A 22,880-nucleotide genomic window follows, 5' to 3' on the forward strand; every position below is an offset into this window, starting at 1 on the left:
ATCCGTTCTCGTTCTCACCCTCCTCCTCCCTTCGAATGTCGGCCTTACGCTTTCGCGGGTGCACGCACACTTTCTCGCTCCCTCCGTCTCCTCGGCTCCATCTCTCCTCTGGCCACTCTCGACCTTCTGTATCTCGCCTATCCAGCTGCGACAATCCCATACCTCTATGCGTTAATTCCTGTACACACAGACAACGGATACCTACGGGAGAACATACCGTGGGCACAACGTTTACCTTGCATAATGCCGGCGATCTTTGTTTCTTCCTTTGCGCCACGTCCGTCACATTATTTCGAAAGGCCACTTTTTCACAAAACTTTCATCATTTACAAAATACGTCAAGGACAATGTAAACACATTTAGTACTCATGTAAATATTTTCTTGCGGATAGCTAGCGCGATGATTATTTGCACCATTAATTACTCAAAAAAATAAAAAAACGCAACTATAAATTGTTTTTTGCAATTATCTCTGGTAAAGAATTCTTTCTTAAATACAATTAAATTATATTATATACATTTAGAAAATCTGTTTTTCCTTATTTCGAAAAGTATTTACACTGGATAAATAATAATATTGGTTATAGTATTGTTTTCAAACATTTTGACATATACAGTTCGGAGATCGCTAACGATGATGATAATTCAATAGAGAATTTTTGTAACGATCGACACGTTCGAGAAACTATCAGGCAATTGACAAACTCTACAAGAGAAGGACAGGATCATGGAATGAAGGTTAGCGAATCGTACTAATTGATACCGATGGAAGGGCGTTTCTACATTGTCAACCGAAAGAATCAGCTCTGATAAAAGTCCGTCTGGGGTCGTCATCGTGATCCGTTCGGTCTCGCGTCGTTACACTAAAATAAACCTTCGAAACGAATGGTGGCGACCAGGTAACTCCGGGACTTCGGTATTGAGGGCTTGGGGGAAAAGAGCCGGGAGGGAAGGCGGAAGAGGTCGACGGCGACGAGTCCGAGTTTTTGAGAGGCTGACGAACCAATCACGGGGCCATCTATAATGTACACAGCCCGTTAACGATTGAGACCAGAGACATTCCGTCCGCTTGGTCCTAGCCATTCTCCAAATATCCGCCACGACTAGTCAATCGTTCCAGGAAACCTGTCTGCCCGCACCCTCCGCCTCCGCCCAGGCAATTCTGCCTCTTTTCTCTTTTCCACAGCCGAGTACGTGAAACGTTCGTCGGACCGTCGACCAAAACGGACGCCCGCGGAATCGTTAATTCCTCTCAATATTGCACGTCCTTTTCAGAAGCCACGTCAAGTCACCGGCGGATGTCCCTCCGCTAACCAAAAGGGCGTAAGTGGCGTTTCTAACTGAACTCGATTCGCCTCTCGCGATTATTTTCTCCGAGATGGACGTTTTGCAGCGCGAACAGGAAGTGCAAAGTTGGGGAACACATTTCACGGCTCGGACTTTCTTTTGCTAAAAAGGCATCTCTAATTGCACAGCTTTCATTCGTTCGATCGTCCTAGAAATTATATATATAAAACAATTCTTAATAAAAATATAGACCATATATCTTTATAAGATTATAGACTGCAAAAATATACTTGTTTATTATATATCAGAAATATTATATTACGTGCCAAAACTTGAAAAATTATTTGCATCTTTAACATGTAAGTTCTGAGTTTGAAGCAAATATTTTCTCTGGTCCCTAAATTTTATATATTATATAAATTCTCGTTCTCTTCGAACACTTGGCGACGATAGCGACAGTCGGTCGGAATCTGCGGGGTAATTTGTATTCCACATTTCTCGCGAAACGATGGGGGCGTCGAATACTCGTGTCGCGTCTGCTTTCTCATCCTCCCTTCTTTCACTCTCCCTCTCACGTACGTCCGTAAGACTCTTACACACACTCGGGCCAGTGAGTAACGTCTGATTATGCGAGCGCATGGCTGCCCGTAACGCGATTTAATATTAAAATATTATGACAAACGTCAACAGGAGGCGGGTGTAAAGAGACGCGCTTCTGATTGGCCCGCGACCGCGTGAATACGAAACGAGAGACAGGGACACCTCGCCAACCCTTGTTTTGCCCTTCACAAACTGTTCCCTTTTTGCTCCTGCGACTGAAACTCAGAAGAGTATTCTGACAGATAAAGCGGATAAGGGGACCAGGTGTTAATCCAGTTGAAAACGCGGTCTTCCGGTTTTTAATACCATTATCCTTTTTTGTATCTTGAGAGAACCTGCGGTAGCAAGTAAAATTCCTGAAATCATCGCGTACAAGTGTATAATAATTTTGATAATCTCCATTTTATATTCCGCTCATATTACAACTTATCTTAGAATATTTTCAGATATTAATTAAATAAAGAATAAAGAAAAGACGAGATACTATTTTTAAATATTATTTCTATACAAATGTCGTATATGTTTAAATTAATATAAATCCGAGAATAATTATTTCATATTTCTTATCTGCCATATTTTTATATAAAAAAATATATTTTATTATATATATTGACGAGTTTATAAAGAAATTAATTAAATTATTGATACACAGTTTTTTTATTTTTTTTATTTTGATCTAGACTAAATCAGATCTTAAACATGAAGAATTATTATGACCTATTGAACGCCTTAATAAAGCAGCTGCATTAAAATAGTGAAGGGGATCGCGAAACAGGCGGATATTGCGATGCAAAATATGTATATATTAAAAGCCAGATCTGATTGAATTCATCGTACAAGCGGATCGTCGGCACCAGTGTCGATTTAAACGTCGGTTTTTTTTTCCTCATGCAAAAGCATCTGTAACATGAGCGAGCGTGCACACACGAAGCGTGTTGGACGAGGTTCGACGCACGTAGTTTAGCTCGTGCATCGTCGACATGCAGAAAAGCGCGCTAAATAAACACTCCTGATAGCGTGCTTGTAACGAGTTTAAAATCTAACGATATCCCATCGGTTTGGAACACGGCCGACGCTCGCCACTCGCCAGCTATCGAACAATCGCCTATACAACAGAAATTTCGATACCCGTTTTGTATTCATTCCCGCCTATCGGCTGATATTGATATCTTCCCTTTTTTCTACCTAGCGGTTATAAAACGATTGGCGTTGATTGTTCGTTATTAAATCGCAATAATCGAGTCATATACCGCTACATTCTTTTGTTTTTCAAAAAAGGCATGATTTTTACAAACTCGTTAAATATCGAATATATTTTGTATAGATTATTAAAATAATTATTGCGATTAAATAGATAATTATAAACTAAAAAAATATGTTGTTTGCTACTATAAAAAGAATATTTTATTTTATTACAGATGTATTTCTGTATATAATATATAAATATTGTTTTTTATTTTAAAGAGATTATCAAAGACGAAAATAAAATTAATTCGCTGAATTATCCAAATAAAAGTTTAAATAACAAACACATATTTATGAAAACAAATTGGTATTAGATATTCAGTAGAAAATTGGTGAGTCATAGTTGTCTAAATATCTCGACTACCCTCATTCCAGCAGATGAAGCGGAAGACGAGGCGTAGTAGAAAGTTCGGCAGCGCGCAGAACCAAAAGTATCATGACGAGAGGGTGTACATAAGGAACTCATATACAGCCATGGGAGTTTTGGTATGGGAGGTTGCTGCGGTATAGAGAAGAAGGAAGGAAGGAATAAATCCAAACAGTAAACAGAGCGGAGCTTGCGGGGAGAGAGAAATGTTGGTGAAAATTCTAATATATAAAAGATATGAGAGCCCGCGCGAGGGGGTTGAACTGGAGGAAGCCTCCAGGATTCAAATAAGTGGCGTTACGCGAGGTACCCGCGAGGGTGAGGGGGCGGGGAGGACAGGAGTCGAAGGAATCTGAACAGCCAACAACAAGCGCGGCCTCCGACCTTTATTTAACCTTTTCTTAAAAGAGTCTTAGGAGTCCCTCTTATCTGTAGTCGATGGCCCTTCACCGTCGGTCCTTATACTTTCATTCTTCCGTACTCTTATATCTTTTTCCTTTGGTCCCCGTGTACACACGTTGAGTTTCATCATCTTTTTCTCTTGTCCCCTCCCTTTACCCTAAAAACTCTTACGTTTTCGCGACGAATAACGAGTAACCCTTTCCCCGATGTTCGCGGTTTTGATTTAAGAATATTTTCGCTTCTTCATTAAGAGAGAGAGAGAGACGCTAAGTCGGCATTAATAAATTAAAGGACGATTGCGAGGATCAAGGATGAGCCGAAGTAGATTAAACAATTTTGCCGATCGTCGCATTTCGCTAATTTTGTGGGCAAACGACATTATTCGCAATCTGAGCGAATACACCATTTTAGTCATTAATAATCGAGTTTTGTTTGGGTAATTTATATAACAGCTGTATTTTAATAATAAAATAAAGTCTCTTAAAATATTCGTAAACGAGAGCAGAACTAGACTAAAACAGAGATCTGATTGATTTGCTTGATACACATAGAAACTTATTCAATATTGCATTATTAACTGGGACAACATACATATTTATTCCTATTATTTATTGTATATTAATGCATTAAAAAAAAATAAAATTGTATGATTTCTTATATAGTACAAAAAATTTTTTTCTTTTTTATTAATGATAATAAAGTTAAAATATATAAATATATTTTATGTTTATATATATTTAAAATTGGTGTGACTATATATGTATACAATTATATGAATTACAAATTGAGCAGTCTATGTAAAATGGAAAAATTTAAATTTTATCATTAACTGTGGAGTTCGTGATTACAATAACGGAAAAAAACAAGAAAGGGGCTTCAGACACACGAGCAAAATTCTGCAAAGTGATGTACCTTTTCTTCTGTTTTCCTTCATCGCCTCCTAACTTTATACCGCGCGTTCTCTTTTCCCTTTTCTTTCTTTCCTCTGCCTCACAGACTTCGCTCCGAAACGCCACGCGCTGGCGCTCCTGACTAAACACTGATAACGTGCGCCACGGAATTTCTTTGCATGTTATAAACATACGTAATCGTACACAAATAAGATTAGCATAGGACTCGGCATGCTGGATTTGCAAGAGACACACGGCCTCCCGTCCGCGAGACAATCGTTTCGTAGCGTCGCGCACAAAGGCACAAACGTATTTTAAATTTATCTCCGCGTCTTTCGCGGCCGATGGAATATTTGATTCAGAAAGACAGTCTTTGACTGGATCGTATAAGAGTGGCTAGTCGGCACAACTGAACAAAATGACGTCATTATGCGTTATAATATTACACATAAATTCATAACACAAATAATAAATTATTTTTGTGCAAAATTGATTTTTATATAATTTTTCCAGCTGTCAATCGCAATTATTTATCTATGGATTTACTTACTGTATATTAACACGGAATTTTAAAATTATTTTTAAAATGACGTATGCAATTACACAAACATAATTTCATTATAAACATATTTATGATGAGCATACACATCGTTTCACAATCGTTTCTATTGATTAGAATGTAATTTATGGAGTCGGCAGTCTTTTAATATTTTAGCGATGTTAAATACGATAAAAGTTTTGCTGTGTAAAGACATAAAAGAGCGAGGGAATATTTTCGCGAGATAAATACATTGGAAAGCGCATATGCGCTTGTCTTCGACAAGGTGTTTTGCTGTTCTGTTGGATCCTTGGATTGATAAATATTTGCACAAGCAATGCGTCCCGAGACACGTGTGTTTGTGGTAATTACTTTGTTGCGTGACGATTGTTTGTTATGCAATTCGGTTCTCCGACGAAGGCACGAAGTGCGAGGCCAACGGGCACTCGAATTGGAAATATTTTTAACTGAACGTGTCTTGTACAACATATTACTTGTTATCGTACGTGATATAACATTTGTTTAAGATAAATATTTATAAGAACAAGTAATTAAAAAAAATATATATATCGCTCTATCTAATCAATTACTTGTTCTTGTAAATATTTATCTTAAACATACGTAAACATATTAAATATATGTTCTTGTAAATATATATATATATATATATATATATATATATATATATAAGTGTCTTATTCATTACTTTCATTAGTTTGCTGTTTGCATCATTATTTTGTATATATTTATATCTACTGTCAAATATTTATATTGATAAAAATGAATGATAGATGGTATTTAATTTGACATAATAAATAATGTAAATTATTTATTTAATGATTTAATATATTATAAATACACGTGCAACAATAGTTTTGATATTAGTTTTAAAATTTTGAAATTTAATTTGTGCAAAATATTTTGTAAAAAATAATTCTATAAAAATAATTCTATAATAATAATAATTTTTAGTTACAAAGATTTCATTTTTATTATACAATTTAAATTCTTGAAACTATATATTGAAAAATCAATGAGAAACAAAGAGAAAGAAAAATCAACACTATAAACATTTAAAAATTATTTTAACAATTTTATATACTTACAGAGAATGTAGAGAATTCGAAAAGCAATACTTCTTGCTATTACAACATACACATACGCATCCAGAGCTATTATCTGTAAATTACAAAATTTATTAATTATTGCGCAAACCTTTCGAAATCATATAGGTTGTAACCCCCAGAGTTATTTCTATAGTGATAAATTTTATTAAGATAATAAAGGGTAATAATTTTTTTGAAAACGTCGTGTTTCTAATATCGTCCCACTTAATCATACAATAATACAATAATACAATAATAATGAAGAACTTATCGAGACATCTGGAACGCGCTCAAAAGTTTCGACCCTCGATCGTACCCTCGCAGCAAGAAGTGAGCGGAAGAGAAGCTGAGTGCTCGATTCCGCCTTTACACTCGACAATCTGCTTGATGATAGAACTTAATAAAACAAATCCCGCTGTGTAAACAGCCGAGGAGACTCGAGCCGACGTCATTCAGACAACAGCGAGTTTTCCTTCGAGCCAGCCAATGATGACGGAGCAGCCGAGAGCTGGCCCGCACGAATACCATTAGATAAGATCAATATTGTTCAAAATACGGTAGAAGTTTAACGCATGTACATTACGTGGCATTTATATCATGAATATTCCGCCCGAAGCTGCTCTTAACTCCCTTGCTATTCTGCGTCGCGCTATCTTTCTCATTTAACCCTCGTTCCTTATCTAAAAATTTGTCGTTGCGAAAATACCGATTCAAATCTCGATGTTCAAAATGTAACTTCTTGGCAATGTTTTACAAAAGAAGTATGATTTTTCCACGAGGCAGCTCGCAACAGCCTTTGATCGAGCATTCGATCTCCATTTTCGTATTTCAGGCTACTTCGCTGTTTGCAGCCCTGAAACAGCAGCAACAACAATCGCGCGACAGCGTCTTCTCGTCGCGAGACCGCGACTGCCGCGACAGGGATCGCCTGTCTACGACTCGCAATCGTGACTCCGGCAGGGGTAACATTGCGGAGACCGGCGGCGGCAACGGGGCTGCTGATCAACAGCAGCAGCAGCAGGATCTTAGTATCGAGTACCAAAGCAATGGGAAGCTCAGTCCCGCCGGACACGCAGTGACAGCAGCATCCATGACCCAGCAAAAGCAGCCAATTATTACGCAGCAGTCGCAACAGCCCAGCTCGGGGGCGCCAGGGCCCCAACCTAGTCCGCATCAGAGTCCGCAAGCTCCACAGAGGAGTTCACCGCCGAATCCTTCCCAGGGCCCGCCACCCGGTGGCCCGCCAGGGGCACCGCCGTCGCAGACTCCCTCCCAGATGATGCTCAGCTCGGCGAGCGGTCTCCATCAAATGCAACAGCTGCTGCAACAACACATACTCAGCCCTACGCAATTGCAGTCCTTCATGCAGCAGCACACGTTGTACATGCAACAACAGCAACAGCAGCATCACCAGGTGAATTTTTTATTATTAATTCCTTCAACGTTATACATACTTACTTTATAAGTATTTATGTAATTATGAATATTCAGTAAGATATGTATTGTGATCATTTATTTTTATTTATTATTTTTCTAACTTCATTCGGATAAGATATCAACTTGATGAATATATGCTAAACATATTTCCACGTTATATTTTTTATGAAAAAATTATTTATAATTTAATTTTATTGTAATGTGCACTATGATAATCTTTAGATTGTAAAATACTGCTGTTAAATGTTGCCGGATGTTATTACATACATAATAGATCAATTTATTCTTTAAAATCTTAAAATATCGACGATTAATCTTAAAAATAAACTTTTATTGTATAATTTTGGAATTTACAAAGCCTTTACGTTCAATTTTTGCATCTTCCATTTTTATATTTCCATTGCTTTATTCAAATTTTAAATTGTTTAATTGCAGGATTCATCTTCCGATCATGTATCTAACCAGGAACGTTTTGGCTACTTCTCTTCTTTAAAAAACGTAAGTGAAATTTCTAATTTTTTTCTTCAAAATTATATAAAATTTATAATCTGAAAGAAATACACTTTATACTAGGAGATACTGTAATCAAGCAATTAGTAATGCGATGTAATGATCCATTTTCTTTACATTTTAACTTTTAACGTTTCACGAAGATATTATTTTATAAAGTTATTTATTTGACAGAAATACGGAAGCACAAATTTTTGGCAAAGATTTTTTTATAGTTTTCATACAAATATATATCGACATATTTATATCTAGTTGGAGAACATAATGCGCAACTATTATGCCTGTAACTTGACGACGAATTTTAAATTAAATTCCTGATTGAATAAACGAAATGGAAACACAAGATACTTTTGTGAGGAAGCTAATCTTAAAAGAGGTTTTGAATTTCGGTGTACGCGCAATTCGTGGTTGACAGAACTGCTGGGAACTTCAATGCTGTAGCGAGAGGGTTGATACTCGGGCTGTGTAAACAAGTAGTCCCTTCTATATCGTTACAATAACAATACACGTCGCACGAACCACTTTTGCTATCTAGCCGCAGTGTTATCTTGGCGCCTACGATCCAATAAGCACTCCGATATTCTTTTTCAAAAATACCTACGTACCCGACAACAAATATTTTTCATATAGTACCGTGTAGTTTATTATAGCAGAAATTATTCTTCGAAGAAGAAAGTGTGCGGAACTTCGAATCGGATATATGTATTATATTTGGCTCAGTCATTTTCGAAAGATGAATTTAAAGCCATGACGTTAATATTTATATAAAATATGGTTAATAACAATAAAAGTTTAAATTATAGTTTACAAATTAAAATTTTGCTTGGAGATTCTTTTACTATCAAAATTTAGAATTACGAAAAGAAAATACATGAAATACAATACAAATATGAAATATAAAAAAATCATATTGTTACTTAACATGAACACGGAAGATGCTTATCAGCGAGAACGTGTTTGCGCTCATTAATCGTATAGTTTATAGTAATATGATAAAGAGCATGTATACCTCAAAGTTTGTTTTAAAATATCCTTTAAAATATCCTCGAGGCGTATGAGAGACCGAGAAATGAAATAGGCGGAGGGGTTTAGTCTAGAGGATGAGGTAAGCAATTAAGCATCGCCATCAGTCGTTGTGTCTCATTGTTTGTCTTCGAGGTGCCCATCAACTGCCCTCTATCTTTTTGCCCCCTTGGTGCTGCGAATTATCTGCGCCCGTGATTTATTCATCATTTCAAGACGCAAGTGCCGCCTTCGCCCTTTTTCTTTTCCTTTTTATTCCAACCAACTAATTTGGCAGGAGTGAAATGTTCACTTCCCTGACGTTTAATAATAAACCGCCGACGATACCGTTTGATTCATAATTAATTGTTTCGATCTTTTAACTTTTAAGAAATATTCTATGGAAAATTTATATGAAACTTACTGTAATTAATATAATATTTATATAAAATTAGTCTTTTTCTTTAAATTTTTCAATAGATTAAATCATTTACATTTAACTTATACGTATTAAATTATTTGTTTTTTATAATAATAATTTTATGTTATAAAAATATAATTATCGATTTTTATTGAGTTGATACACATATGTTTAGACAAAGCGAAATTTGTTTTATTTCAGCATCAGCATCAACTTGCGGAACTCAATAAAAAACAATTGGAGCAAGCGATGCAGCAACTGCAAGAACAGTTGCAGTTGAATTTATTTCAGCAAACGCATTTATTACAAACGGCAGACAAGAAAAAGGCATCGGCACCTCTTCAACAACTAGCGATTCAACAGCAGCAACTAATACAGCAACTGCAGATAACACAGAGGCAATATCTGTTGCAACAAGGACTAAGTCTTCAAGGCCATAATCCTTCTTCAGGTATTTATACACTGAAATCACAAAATGCTTTATTAAAGATCTAATATTGTATTTAGTAGCCAAATAGATTTAAATGTTGTTAACATAGGTTGATGGAGAATATTGCAAATATATGCAATATATTCATGATTACAATAAAACTGTGTCTAATATATGTTAAAAAATTATAAATATTCCTCAGATATTAATAATAGAATTTTTATAATATTGTGTGATAATTATATTATTATTTTATCGCATCTTGATCAGTAGCTGTATTAAATAAAATTATAAGACTATAATATGAAGTATTTATAGCTAAAAATAAAGTAAAATAATTTGTAAATTCTACTTTACTATGAAGTCCCATCTTATAAAATTTTATAAACAGTCTAAAATATGAAGAATTACTCTAAAAAGTTGATTAAGATTTTTTGTTTAAGGGATTTTTTTTTAATTTTCGATTAATGGAAAATATTCGCACATTACAAAAACATGAACAACTTTGTTATTTGTTAGAGATAATACTTATTGATAATTATTTTAATGTTTTGCACATACACTCAGCGTCAGTATATCTCACAATCAGTTATGAGGAAGGCGATATTTCCATTAACACATGCTCACGTTCGTAACGAAGGGATTATGCAAACGCATATTTTTAGTTATCGCGTATCGTTGTCACGCTTTTACATTCTAACACGGATGCATCATACAAACATAGGAGAATTCGCGTAAACATCACAAAGACGATCGGTCACGTGTCACAACAAAACACACGCATGTATTTGCAGCGACGTATAACACGCTACCGTGGGAGTCACGTGTGATCGGCAGCACGTGTGCAAAGACGAAGGTAAGCTCTGATGTTGGAGGCATCTCCTTGGTTTAAACTAAAACGATCCACTATTCTATCAAACCCTTTTGAGCCTATATACGCATCTCTTTATCTCTTCCTTCTCTTTTGTCTTGGTATCTCTCAGTTCTCACTTCCTCTCTTTTGCTTCCACATTCTCACTGTCTCCCTTTCTTGCTTTCCATTTCACCCTGGGCAAAGCTTTTCACGTAGAAGTGTTTCGATTACGTCGCTTCTCGACGATGCTTTTCTTTCTAACACGTGTATATATACATGTATATACACATGGTACATAAGTAAAATCTAGGAAGGACCGTTTGAAATAGCAGCTGTAATATGTCACGGTTGCTTCGAATTCGATAGTTCACGTGTGAAACAAACTTGCCCACTATCCTTGACTCTGTATCCGTTGGTCCACTTAATTGCTGTATCCTATTTCTGTTTTCTTCATCTCTCGGATATCTAACTATCTATTCTTTCTGTCTCTCATCGCTCCATCTCGCATGTCTCGTTCCGTCCCGGGATTCTTATATTCTTATATTCCTCATATGCCTCCTCGTCTGGCGCGTAGCTTCGTCTTTCGTTCGCACGCATGTTTGCTTCACACGTGACTGTTTCGAGATACGCGCCAAACATCATTATGTTACAAATATTATTTTTTATACTCGTTTATAGATATTTATGATACAGCGTTGTTTAAATCAAAAGGTATAATCCGAGAGAGAACATTATTATATATTATATTTATTATATATATATATATTTCTAAGAAATTAAATTTTCTTATTAAACCAATTATAAAAAAATTTGATAAAAATATTTCCACATAAATTACAATAAAAATTATTTGATTAATTTCTTCGCTTAGTTTTTCAAATAGTTCTTTTCTTAAATTTCAAGCAGTTTTGCCACCAAGTGATAATCTATCATCATGGAAATCAGAGCCGTCGGATACTCCGGAATCTCATCAGAATTCCAACGTACCGAAGTCCAATTCCGGATTAAATGGTAAAACAATAGTCTCACGTCTCTCTGTTTGTCTCGATCTCGCTCGTTTTTCTATTCCAATTTCTCCTTGCTTATATGTTTTACTTTTGTGAATGCGACGTTCGTTTGCCGAACTATCGCAGGCATTCTGAATTCGATAGCTTCAAGCCGACGATCCGAGGTGAATGGTACAACGCCGATGGATGAGAAGCCGCTGGACGCCTCCTGCAACGATAAAGTTCATCCCCTCTATGGCCATGGGGTTTGCAAGTGGCCAGGCTGTGAAGTAATTTGTGAAGACTATCAAGCATTCCTTAAGTGAGTTCTACAATCCAATTTGCTCATACATGATCTGTTAATTGTGTTTCCGACATTTAAGAATTACATATCGTCGTCCGATTATTTTCCTCGTAAATCTGATGCAAATTTAATTTTTTGTCTACTTTTTGGAGAGTAAATCTTTATCAACGAGATAATATTATTATTATTATTATTAATACTACGAAGAAATTCATCTTTAAGTAATTTATCTTTAAGTGATTTAAATCAATGAAACGAAAGCATTTATCATTCGTGTTAAATAAAAGTCAGACTTTGTCGTCCATGATTCGATACATTTTAACCGGGACAAACTGTTTCCAAGCAAGTAGATAAATGCGCGGAAGAAGCTCAGTGCTTCGAGAATGAAAGGCTGAAGAAATGGGAGGAATAAAGTCAGCAATTAAATTGGGAAAGATGAGGCAAAGGAAGTGTAAAAAAATCGCTCGTGTCAGCGTATCTCATTGACATCAGACGCTTTCTCCCATCGGCTTCGAGCCACAACCGCAAGCTCCATCCGTAGCTCCATCCCGCCGGGGGGATCTTTCGTAATCACGTAGTTCGTCGGTGCAAACTCCCTCAAACAAGCCGTTACTTAAAAAAAAAAAAAAAAAAAAAACGCTAATTACCTTTGTCTCATTAATATTCACGACATTCGACCGCATCGTTATGCCCCTCAGTCTAATCCCTTTCTGCCCTCCCTCCCCCTCCCGCCAGTTCGTCCGTTCAAGCTCCCTCGACCTTCCCGCATCTTCGTTCTTAACCGACCAACCCACTCCTCACCATTCTCCTCACCCTCGTCGATACAGCCGTTTCGTCGACGAAGAAGGATTACGGAAATTCTTAAATACGGAATCTTGTTGGCGGTGTTGGCACCCCCATCCCTGTCCCTACGACGCGGCGAAGCTTAATTTTCTGTCCTGCCGTCTCCTGGGGCGGTGAAGGAACGGGTCCCCGTAGTTGGAGAATGGAAGCGTTACGTGTCCGGGATTTTTCGTGGCTTTCTGACGGAAGAATTTGTTCGCAGCTCTTGCAAGCTAATTGTGTGGCTATATCTTCTTTGCTTTTCCGTGGTTTCATCGATAAACATACACTGCTATAAGAATATCATATAATTTTCAATGAGATGTGTGTCCCCAAATTAAATTGTGTTAAAGATTATAATTTTCAAATCAATATACAAATTTTTATTAAGTACGAGACACGAGATAGGAAATAGATTACGCTAAAATATTATATAACTTAAAATAAAATTTATATAAGATATAAATGTATAATGCCACTTAATATGATTAATTTATTTTAATTCAGTTTTATTTCTGGTTCCATCGCGGTCGTGTCTCTTTATCGTGTCATTTAATCTAATTTAACAGAAGGATCGATATATGATCACGATGTTAAATATTATAAGCATTTTATATACTTGATTTATTACTTCTTTCTTAGTATTTATGTAATCTTCTATTATTTATCAGTTAAAAAATGTATGTGCAACGTATTGAATACTAAGATATAATTGATCGTGAAATATTGCAGACACTTAAATACAGAGCACACGTTGGATGACCGATCGACAGCGCAAGCCAGGGTCCAAATGCAAGTAGTATCACAGCTAGAAATTCAGTTGCAAAAAGAACGAGATCGATTAAACGCTATGATGCATCATCTGCATATGGCGAAACAGATGGCTTCTCCGGAACCACCAAAATCATCTGAATCATCGGTAAGTTTTTTTACTGCATTATAATTTTATATTCATAATTTAATACATTTTTTATTTATAATTATTGATTGCAATAATGAAAAAAATGTGCACAATGATAATAATTATAAATGCCAATTTTTTCTGTAATCTAATTTTAAAAGATATTTGAAATGGAAATAATAGATTTTGCTTTAAATATTCAGTGATCATCTTTGATTTATTATTGCATCTCAAAATTGATCGACAAATTGATTCGATTTTATTTCGAATATTGTTATTAATAACAATATAAAAATATATTAATGTAATAATTTGTAAATACTGCTGTTATATATTTTTATAGACTTCTTACATAAAATTTTTATGAATAAATTAATTGTCGTTGAAAGCTATAATAATTTTGTTATTTGTTTTATTGCGAATTAAAAAATCAATTACAACATTATGATATTTAAAACAACAGAAAGTTTCCATTTTAATCGGCAATTATAATACACTTAAGAGTACGCTTTTGAATGAATATTGAAAGCCGAATCCGGAAAAACGATCTGAGAGCGACGCGTAAACTTTCCCAGCTGTGGCACCACTACAAGATCGTAAAGCCGAATTTTCACGACAGACCAGACTCGTTGGAAGATTTTACGATCTCCTCGCGGCCCGCTAACAACAACGCGAGTTTCAGTTTTAACGCGCCGTCGAGTCGAGTGCTAATTTATACATAAAGTTTGCATTAATAATTCATCGGAGCCGCGGTGATTTTATATCGCCTTAATTAAAACCCCTAACAAGTTGGGCAGTCGGAGAATACCAATATCGCATTAGCCCTCCGCCAGCGACAACGCTCGACGACCGACGGTTTAATTATTTTAACGCGGCTGTGTGAGTGATAGCGCTACGAAGATCGGATTGCTCGTACAGTTCATATACATCGTAAAGTTTGTACATCATTGCGATATGTAATAAGATATTCGCATTGCATTTACATAATGCTCTTTAGCGTTATATATATATATATTATCGTGAAATTTATGAAAAAAAATTTTAATATAATATTTTTCTCTCATAGTTATAAGATCTCGTGTTTAAAGTTTTTTCATAAGATTTAAAATTTTTCCAAGTTTCTGAAAACTAATAATTTTGTTATGTACACAAACATATATAATTAAAGATTTTATTTCTTCTCTATTCTTTTTCATTTTTATATATTAAATATATATATATACATACTTGAACTATAAAAAGAGAAATTATTTTTTATTATTTCTCTTTTATATTATTTTTAATCGATCGATTAAATATATTTTCGATCCTTTTATTTTATCTATTTCTTGATATCTATTTTTTTTTAACTAGTATGATTCTTAATTTAATACAATGAGCAAATAATCTGCGACTCGCGACTTATTATAGTACTGAGAAGATATCTATTCGATATATTCGTGAATCTCTCTTTTCAAATCGATTAAACTCCCATACACTGTTAATACTTACATTATCGCTGTCTTTTGTTTTGTTTTCCATTTTGTAAACTTTGTTTCAGACGGGCTCGAATTTACCAAAGCTGAATTTTTCTACTGCGCTGATGAGTCAACCGCCACCTAACTTCGGGGTCTCTCAGGTGTCTCCGGTGTCCATGTCCGCTCTGGTGTCCGCTGTGAGGTCACCCGGCGGGGGTCAACTGCCCCCGTCGGCTGGTGGTGGACCGATACCGCCACTTCCGACTATACCTAACATGACCGGTTTACCGCCGATGGCCAATATGCCCGGCAGCTTGCCGAGCATGGCTGGTCCAATTAGACGACGCATCAGCGATAAATCAGCTCTTTCTTTAGCAGGAGGTAAGATCATCTTTCCATCTTTTAATTTTCAATGATGTCATCTAAGAGGTGAGATTAGAGATAGCGTCTTCGAATAATTCGGATAATAGGGGTCAGAGTCGCATATTTTGCGTTACCAGCATCAATTCTGTTGTAACAAAATCAATTTTACAAACGCTCTTCCGTTTTACCTGTTTCAAGGAAAATGGTTGATTATAAATTATCATTATTAATGAGGAGAAAATTTATATTTATATTTGCACACATATAACTAGTATAGCTTAAATATTAAATATTAATGCATAAGATATAATACATTCCATTGGTCGCTTATGTATCAGTAATAAATATTAATAATAAATCTTTTAGGAGAAAAATGCGAATTTAGAAATAATGACTTCCTCTAATGTTTTATTAATCAAACTTTCAAATTCAGTTATATAATATACCTATAGAGGGAGACCAATATATATAATATAACACTTTTGTTATAATTCTCTGTCAGATAATATTATTGATTGATATAATATATATTTGTGAGGTATACTTATATACATAGTTATATTGCTTATTAAATAGAGTTTAGTGATATTTTAATTCAGTCTTAACGAAATAATTTTTTAATATAATGTTTTGTTGTATGGTTCATATTTCGATTATTTATAGATATGTATTATGTACTGCAGTCGTATTATATACTATAATATACTGCAAACAATTTCTAGTTAAAATATTTTTTATATAACCATTTTCCGAATGTATAGCTTTAATTTGAGATGCATATAATAAGACCTTGGAAGTGGATTAATATCGTCTCAAAGAAAGGTGAAACGAAAGAAATGACAATTCAGAAATTGAATACTATTCGTAGGACTGTATGACGAGGGCACTGTAAGGCGCAGAGTATCCGTCGATAGATCTGGATTAGATATTAACGAAGGTAACGATAATACAAGATCATACTCGGAGTGATGCGAGCTTCGAAATACCATCTCATGAAAAATTTCTCATTTATAATAAAAAACTTTTATTAAATTATTAATAAGAGTTATATTTTTAAAAGTACATTACATAAACGTATATTTAGCAAACAGAGATGGTATGGTATTTAAAAAATAATTAATCAATATTATTAAATCGAGGAAAGTATGAAAATAAAAAGGAGAATACGATATGTTGAAAATAATTCTTAATTTTTTTTGTTCGTTGTAAACAATAAAATTTTACGAAAAATGTATAAGATTTTCTCAATTTATGTATGCTAAAGTAATTATATAATTACATAAATTACTTACTTTTGGCATTTCGAGGTTCGTTGCAGATTCATTCTCACTCCGACGAAATAAAAAAAAAATACCGATCCTGTAGCAAGTGCTCTTTACGGTCCTCTCTTGGTCTCGTGCCTCTTCCTGTCGTAAATTGTACCACTCGCACAGATTACTTATGGTAGCGACTGTGTCACGTGATGCGACAGTGTTCGACACCTTGTTGGCGGTGTAGGACGAGCATAGGGTGTAGAGAGAGATACAAGGAATTTCATGCGATGAGAAAAATAATATAAGATGAAATATAAATTCTTACATCCGCCAGCTCGAACCTCTTTCTTATCGATGCTTTTGTTGTTTCCTTATTTCTTGTGCTGCCCGCCCTCCCCACCGTGTAGGGCTGCCCTACATGCTGGAGCGTGCTGGCCTTGACGTCCAACAAGGTACTGTCAACCTACTTTCCACGCTCCCTTTTGTGGCTTAAAGATTTTCTTGTGGAAGGATGTGCACCCTGCATGAGATCTCACCTTCCTCCTTATCTTCTCTCCGTAGTATCGCATTTTTATAATTTTGCTTATCATTTCTAAGACAATTGAGATTGCGAATATTCTAAAATCTCACGGAAATACTTGGGACTAGATAAATTGATTGATCACAGTTCATCATTTTCTAATTGCTTTTTCTCTTTTACGCGGAAAAAAGATAATCCATGTTTAAGCCATTTCTATTTCTTGCAAATATACGCACACAAATTTTATTATTAATGCAACTTTAATACGAAAATAGAAATTAATATTACAATATGTACTCAATTAACGATTGTTGCACATTAAAAATTATGGAAAACTTTAATTTGGATTGTCTCTTTCTGACATTAAATACATTTTTTTTGCAAAAGCATGCAATTATAGATATATTTTGACATAGAATTCTAAAAATTATATTATTATTTTATAAAAATATCTTATTTCTGATTAACATCAGTATCTTTTACGTACAATTTTAAATTGATTTGATTTATTATTCGTATTTTAGATTCTCTCTAGAAATTCGTTGCTAAAAAGGTTTAAAATTGTATTTAGAAAAATAATTTAATGCAAAACATACATGATATATACAGTTTATTCGGCGTTTAAGGACGAAATTTTTATTATAATTTTATATGATCGGCACAATGTTTGCTTGTTTGTTGTGATTCCATTGTTTCAACCTTTTTGCGCAAAAAAAATCACGATATAATTACTTTTTATCGATAAAATAAGAATATTAGCTCTCTTCTACCAGGAATTTTAATAATATATAAGGTAAATGAAATTTATTGCGTCCGGTTTCAGAAATTCAGCGAAATAGGGAATTCTACAAGAATGCAGACGTCAGACCACCGTTCACGTATGCGTCCTTAATTCGTCAGGTGAGTGGCTAATAAAATTATCAAAGGATCCTGCGGATATCACATTTTCCCATCGCGTTGTATTAACATTACTGGAATTTTATATGTTGGATTTCCTCTAACAATATAAAATAATAGCACCATATTATCACCATTATATATATATATAATTTTAGTAATTTCTTAAATACATTAAGAATTAATTTCTAGTTTTTTTTAATTATATACGTTACATTAAATATTATTATAATTTAACCTTTTTATGCTAAAAATTATACTTCTTAATTATCTAGATGCGATAAAATGTATTCTCTTATTTATTAATTTGATTTATTATATTTTATTAGAGAATTATAATATTTTTTCGAATTATTATGTAACATCGCTATGCAGAAGCGAAAATTTTATGATGAAAACGATATTGCTTACACAAGTGGAATCCTTATTTTTAATTTTATTTCTTTAATTCCTTGATTGTGAAATTTGTCTTAGGTATAAATAAAAAAAGTTGATATAATTCTAGTGTTGCTCTTTTCATATAGTCTATCATTGAATCTCCCGAGAAGCAGCTGACGCTCAACGAAATTTACAACTGGTTCCAAAATACATTCTGCTACTTCCGGCGCAACGCAGCAACGTGGAAGGTATATCTTATAATTTTAGTAATTTAATTACAATCGTCTTAAAATGAGAAAAAAATGAAAGGAAAATTAATAATAATTTTTAATTTGATGGTCAAGAGATTCAAAATATATTTTTTCATTATGATTTTAATTTTTTATATTTATAGTTATTTATTTATACAAGCTGCAAAATATCTCATTAAAGAATTCTTTTTCTTATAGTAGTTTTAATATTTTCCATTAAAAAATAACCGCGGTGATTTTTAATAGCGACAAAATAGAAATAATTCTTCTTTAACTGGATGCATTTAATGTGAATCTACTTGTGCAAAGGGAGTCACAAGAATAAAATGATTTGCATTTACGAGCTGGTTAAGTTGAATGCGCTTAACTAGAAAGGGTATACGAACTTTCGAAAATCTTGGATAATTATATGTATTGATTTGAATTAACAGGCTAAGTGACGTGCCGGACAGAGCAGCTGGTAATAGATGATAGTTGTCTTACTTTCTTAAATAGGGAGAAGAACTGGTAACATGTGAAATGTGACATATTACGAATCATTTATGAGCCATCTATCATTATATTTTTCCCTATTTTTCTTCGTTCACAGACCACTCGATAGCATTGCATATCAGAATAACAGTAATGCACCTAAATTAAAAGTAAACTAAAAATTTAAATTATAATAGTAAATAGAATTTATTATTATAATTTAAATTTTATGCAAAAGTTCTTATAGACAATTATTGCAATAATAATAATATATATATTCTTATAGATATATATTGTTAATTTATTTCATTGTTAAAAATAAATCTCTTGCTGTTAATGTAATCTGGAAAAGATGCATATAAAATATATAAAATGCTTATAGCTTTATTGCAAATGCAAAAATATATTTTGAAAATAATTATAATGATGATAAATAATGATCATTTATTTAATCCAAAACGAAATGACAAAAATAAAATTGCCGACTATAAACAGATCAATAATCAAAATGCCACATCACTTTTCGAACATTAACAGAAAACAACGGAATATAACGTGCCGATGGTTCATAATTGATTTTGAAGCCGACGTGACAATCCGCTTGTTGGCAAGAATGTTTGCGTGCGTGCGTTTTTCTTTGCGTGTGTGCGAGTGCGCGTGAAAGTAATTGACGTTTGCCATGACGCTTCGCCTCGCATGGTTATGTGTACATGAAGACATAAAGACGCAAAAACAGGTTTACCAGGCGGCTAGCAGAGCAGAGTCTACATTGAGATTTACACGCTGATGGCGATGTCTTGGCGACTATACGTCAGCGAGCAGCCCCGTTGAATTTTATTCGGCCCTGCGGCATGAATAATTGTTGTCGTTGCCCCTAGATTTAGATGACTAGTTGTGCATTAACGATATATAAAGGAATGCCACAAATCGTATCTCTTTCAATTAATCATTTTAGTTCGTTATATCCTCTTGCGGGCTTCGACGTCGCGATCTCATTGCCAATTTCCTTCTGTACTAACAGTGCTCATCATCATCATTGCCATCATCAGCACCATCGTCGTCATTCTTATTATTGTCAACAGATATCGCGTTATAATTATTATTGATTATCAGTTTATTAGACTTTCTGTATTTATTGTATTATTGTTTTATGTATGTCACACGCATTGCGGATTTTTGTCCTTGTTAGCTGCCACCTGAAAAAAAATACTTACCCGAGTCTTCTGAAATAATAAAACTAGTGATGCTTTTGAATAATAGCATTTATAGATAGATAAATAAAATGCAATAGTATTAGACACACAATACTATTAATTACGTAGTGATATGCAGTGCTTATTTTATACTTATCATTTATATATTAGTTTGTATTACTTTTTTTTTATTTGCTTAGCGCTTCTATTTTATACATGTCTTGCGAAAGAATTTTTCTCAGAATATCGCGAATATTTATTAAGTTGCATATTATTATATATTTTGGAAAAAGTTCCAATGTTCTAATGTTATTCCGAAAAAAAGTAAAACCGATATAGCAGCATTTAAGTTTGCCACATAAATCTCAGTTTAAGGTGGCAGCTTTGCTTACATTCCTCAAGGGTTGCTGAGTGATCATTGCATCCGTCTTTGAAAATGATACAATAAAATGAGACAACTATTAAATTATGTTTATATTACAAAAATTGAAAATAGAAATATTATCTTTGAACAATCTATTGTACAACATAAATGAGAAAACATAAATAGAAACGTGTTTTTATTTATTTTTAAAAAAGTATTTTTTGTCTAATATATTATTTGTTTAATAAATAAATAAATTAATATTTATACATATATTTATATAGTTTATTTATACAAAATTGTCTACTTATAAATATATCTTAAATATATTTCTGGCACATCCTCAAAGATGGTTGTCATGAACTCTTAAGAACAGCGTTGTTGAATAGATCATTTTAAATTTCACTTAACTCAATCATTATCTAAGATTTCAATCGTAATTAAAAATGAGACAATATAAAATATAGATATATAACAGATCAAAATATATTATAAAGCTGAACCGTAAAGCTAAAATCTATCGGACAAAAATTAAATTATCCATTTCTTATTATACTTTTATCACAATATCTTAAATAAATAAATTTCACTAGTACGATATTAACAAATGCTATATATTTTCATATTGATATTTTATTGGTAACGCAAAAGTTTTATTTATTAAAATAACTGTCAAAAAATTATTAAAATCGCGGAAAAGGTATTATAACATATTATTTAAAACATATTACTATTTTAATATTTTTAACATATTATTTTAAAAATTAATTATCAAATTAATGCTTTAACCAGCTAATTTTTGTCAAAAAATATTAATAAAGCGTTAATTTGCTAATTAAATTTCATAGTAATAATATGTTATAAAAATTAAAACAGTAATATGTTATAAATAATATGTTATAATACTTTATCCACCACGCTGCACATCTCGCGCGAGACTGACCGCAAGCTGCAAGATTCTGAGGAGCGATATCGCCAAGCTCAGCCTATACGTCTGCCACGCTGCGCGTCTCGCGCGAGACTGATTCTCGAGATATTGCGATTGCGAGACTGTCGATCAGTCTCGCGCGAAACGCGCAGCGTGATGGACGTATGGGGTACGCTTGACGGCACCGCTGCTCAGAGTTTTGCGGTCAGTCTCGCGCGTCTCGCGCAGCGTGGTAGATGTGTACAGACGCGCAAGTCTAATGGAAGCGCAGATATTCTGATCGAAAGATTCTTGTAGAAAATTCTATTTTTTTTTGTTCTCTGTTAAAGATTTAAATAATGAATTTTTATGCATTGCATAATTAATTAATATATTTTTATGCATGCATTGCAATTAACGCATAAAAAATATATATATTAATTAATTATGCAATGTGCATAAAAATTTAGTATTTAAATCTTTAACAGAAAGTGCGAACAAAAAAATAGAATTTTCTACAAGAATCTTTTGATAATCGAGATTATCATAGCATCGAGACTAATTACGATTTTATTGATGAAAAGATTTATTAATATTTTCTGATAGAAATTAACTACTTTAAACTCGGTTAATATTTTTGACAGTTATCAGCTGATTTCTGCCAAGAAATATTAATCGAGGATAAAGTATTATAACATATTATTTACAACATATTATTATTTTAA

The 22,880-nt window shown here is 33.7% G+C and overlaps 1 protein-coding gene across 26 annotated transcripts in view; it reads left to right on the forward strand.

The window, feature by feature from the left end:
- The window catches only part of Foxp (forkhead box transcription factor P), a 330,454-nt gene that overhangs the window by 297,957 nt on the left and 9,617 nt on the right, over nt 1–22,880 (forward strand). For 16 of the 26 annotated variants that reach the window (XR_014425932.1, XM_083044679.1, XM_083044669.1 and 13 more), the window contains 10 exons: nt 7,268–7,849; nt 8,308–8,370; nt 10,007–10,256; nt 11,992–12,099; nt 12,222–12,396; nt 13,933–14,119; nt 15,642–15,939; nt 16,790–16,858; nt 18,518–18,594; nt 19,116–19,217. Coding sequence is in view for 25 of the 26 variants with exons in the window: in XM_083044679.1 (XP_082900805.1) it covers nt 7,268–7,849; nt 8,308–8,370; nt 10,007–10,256; nt 11,992–12,099; nt 12,222–12,396; nt 13,933–14,119; nt 15,642–15,939; nt 16,790–16,858; nt 18,518–18,594; nt 19,116–19,217 (1,911 nt within the window). In the remaining variant the exon portion in view is untranslated. Of the gene's footprint in view, nt 1–7,267; nt 7,850–8,307; nt 8,371–10,006; nt 10,257–11,991; nt 12,100–12,221; nt 12,397–13,932; nt 14,120–15,641; nt 15,940–16,789; nt 16,859–17,581; nt 17,627–18,517; nt 18,595–19,115; nt 19,218–22,880 lie in introns of all 26 variants that reach the window. The other 10 variants (XM_083044672.1, XM_083044676.1, XM_083044666.1 and 7 more) reach the window with 7 other exon arrangements.

Source organism: Prenolepis imparis, unplaced genomic scaffold (genome assembly GCF_030444845.1).
Source record: "Prenolepis imparis isolate NDT839.2.m4 unplaced genomic scaffold, iyPreImpa1.0 SCAF_8, whole genome shotgun sequence".
NCBI classification, from domain to species: domain Eukaryota; kingdom Metazoa; phylum Arthropoda; class Insecta; order Hymenoptera; family Formicidae; genus Prenolepis; species Prenolepis imparis.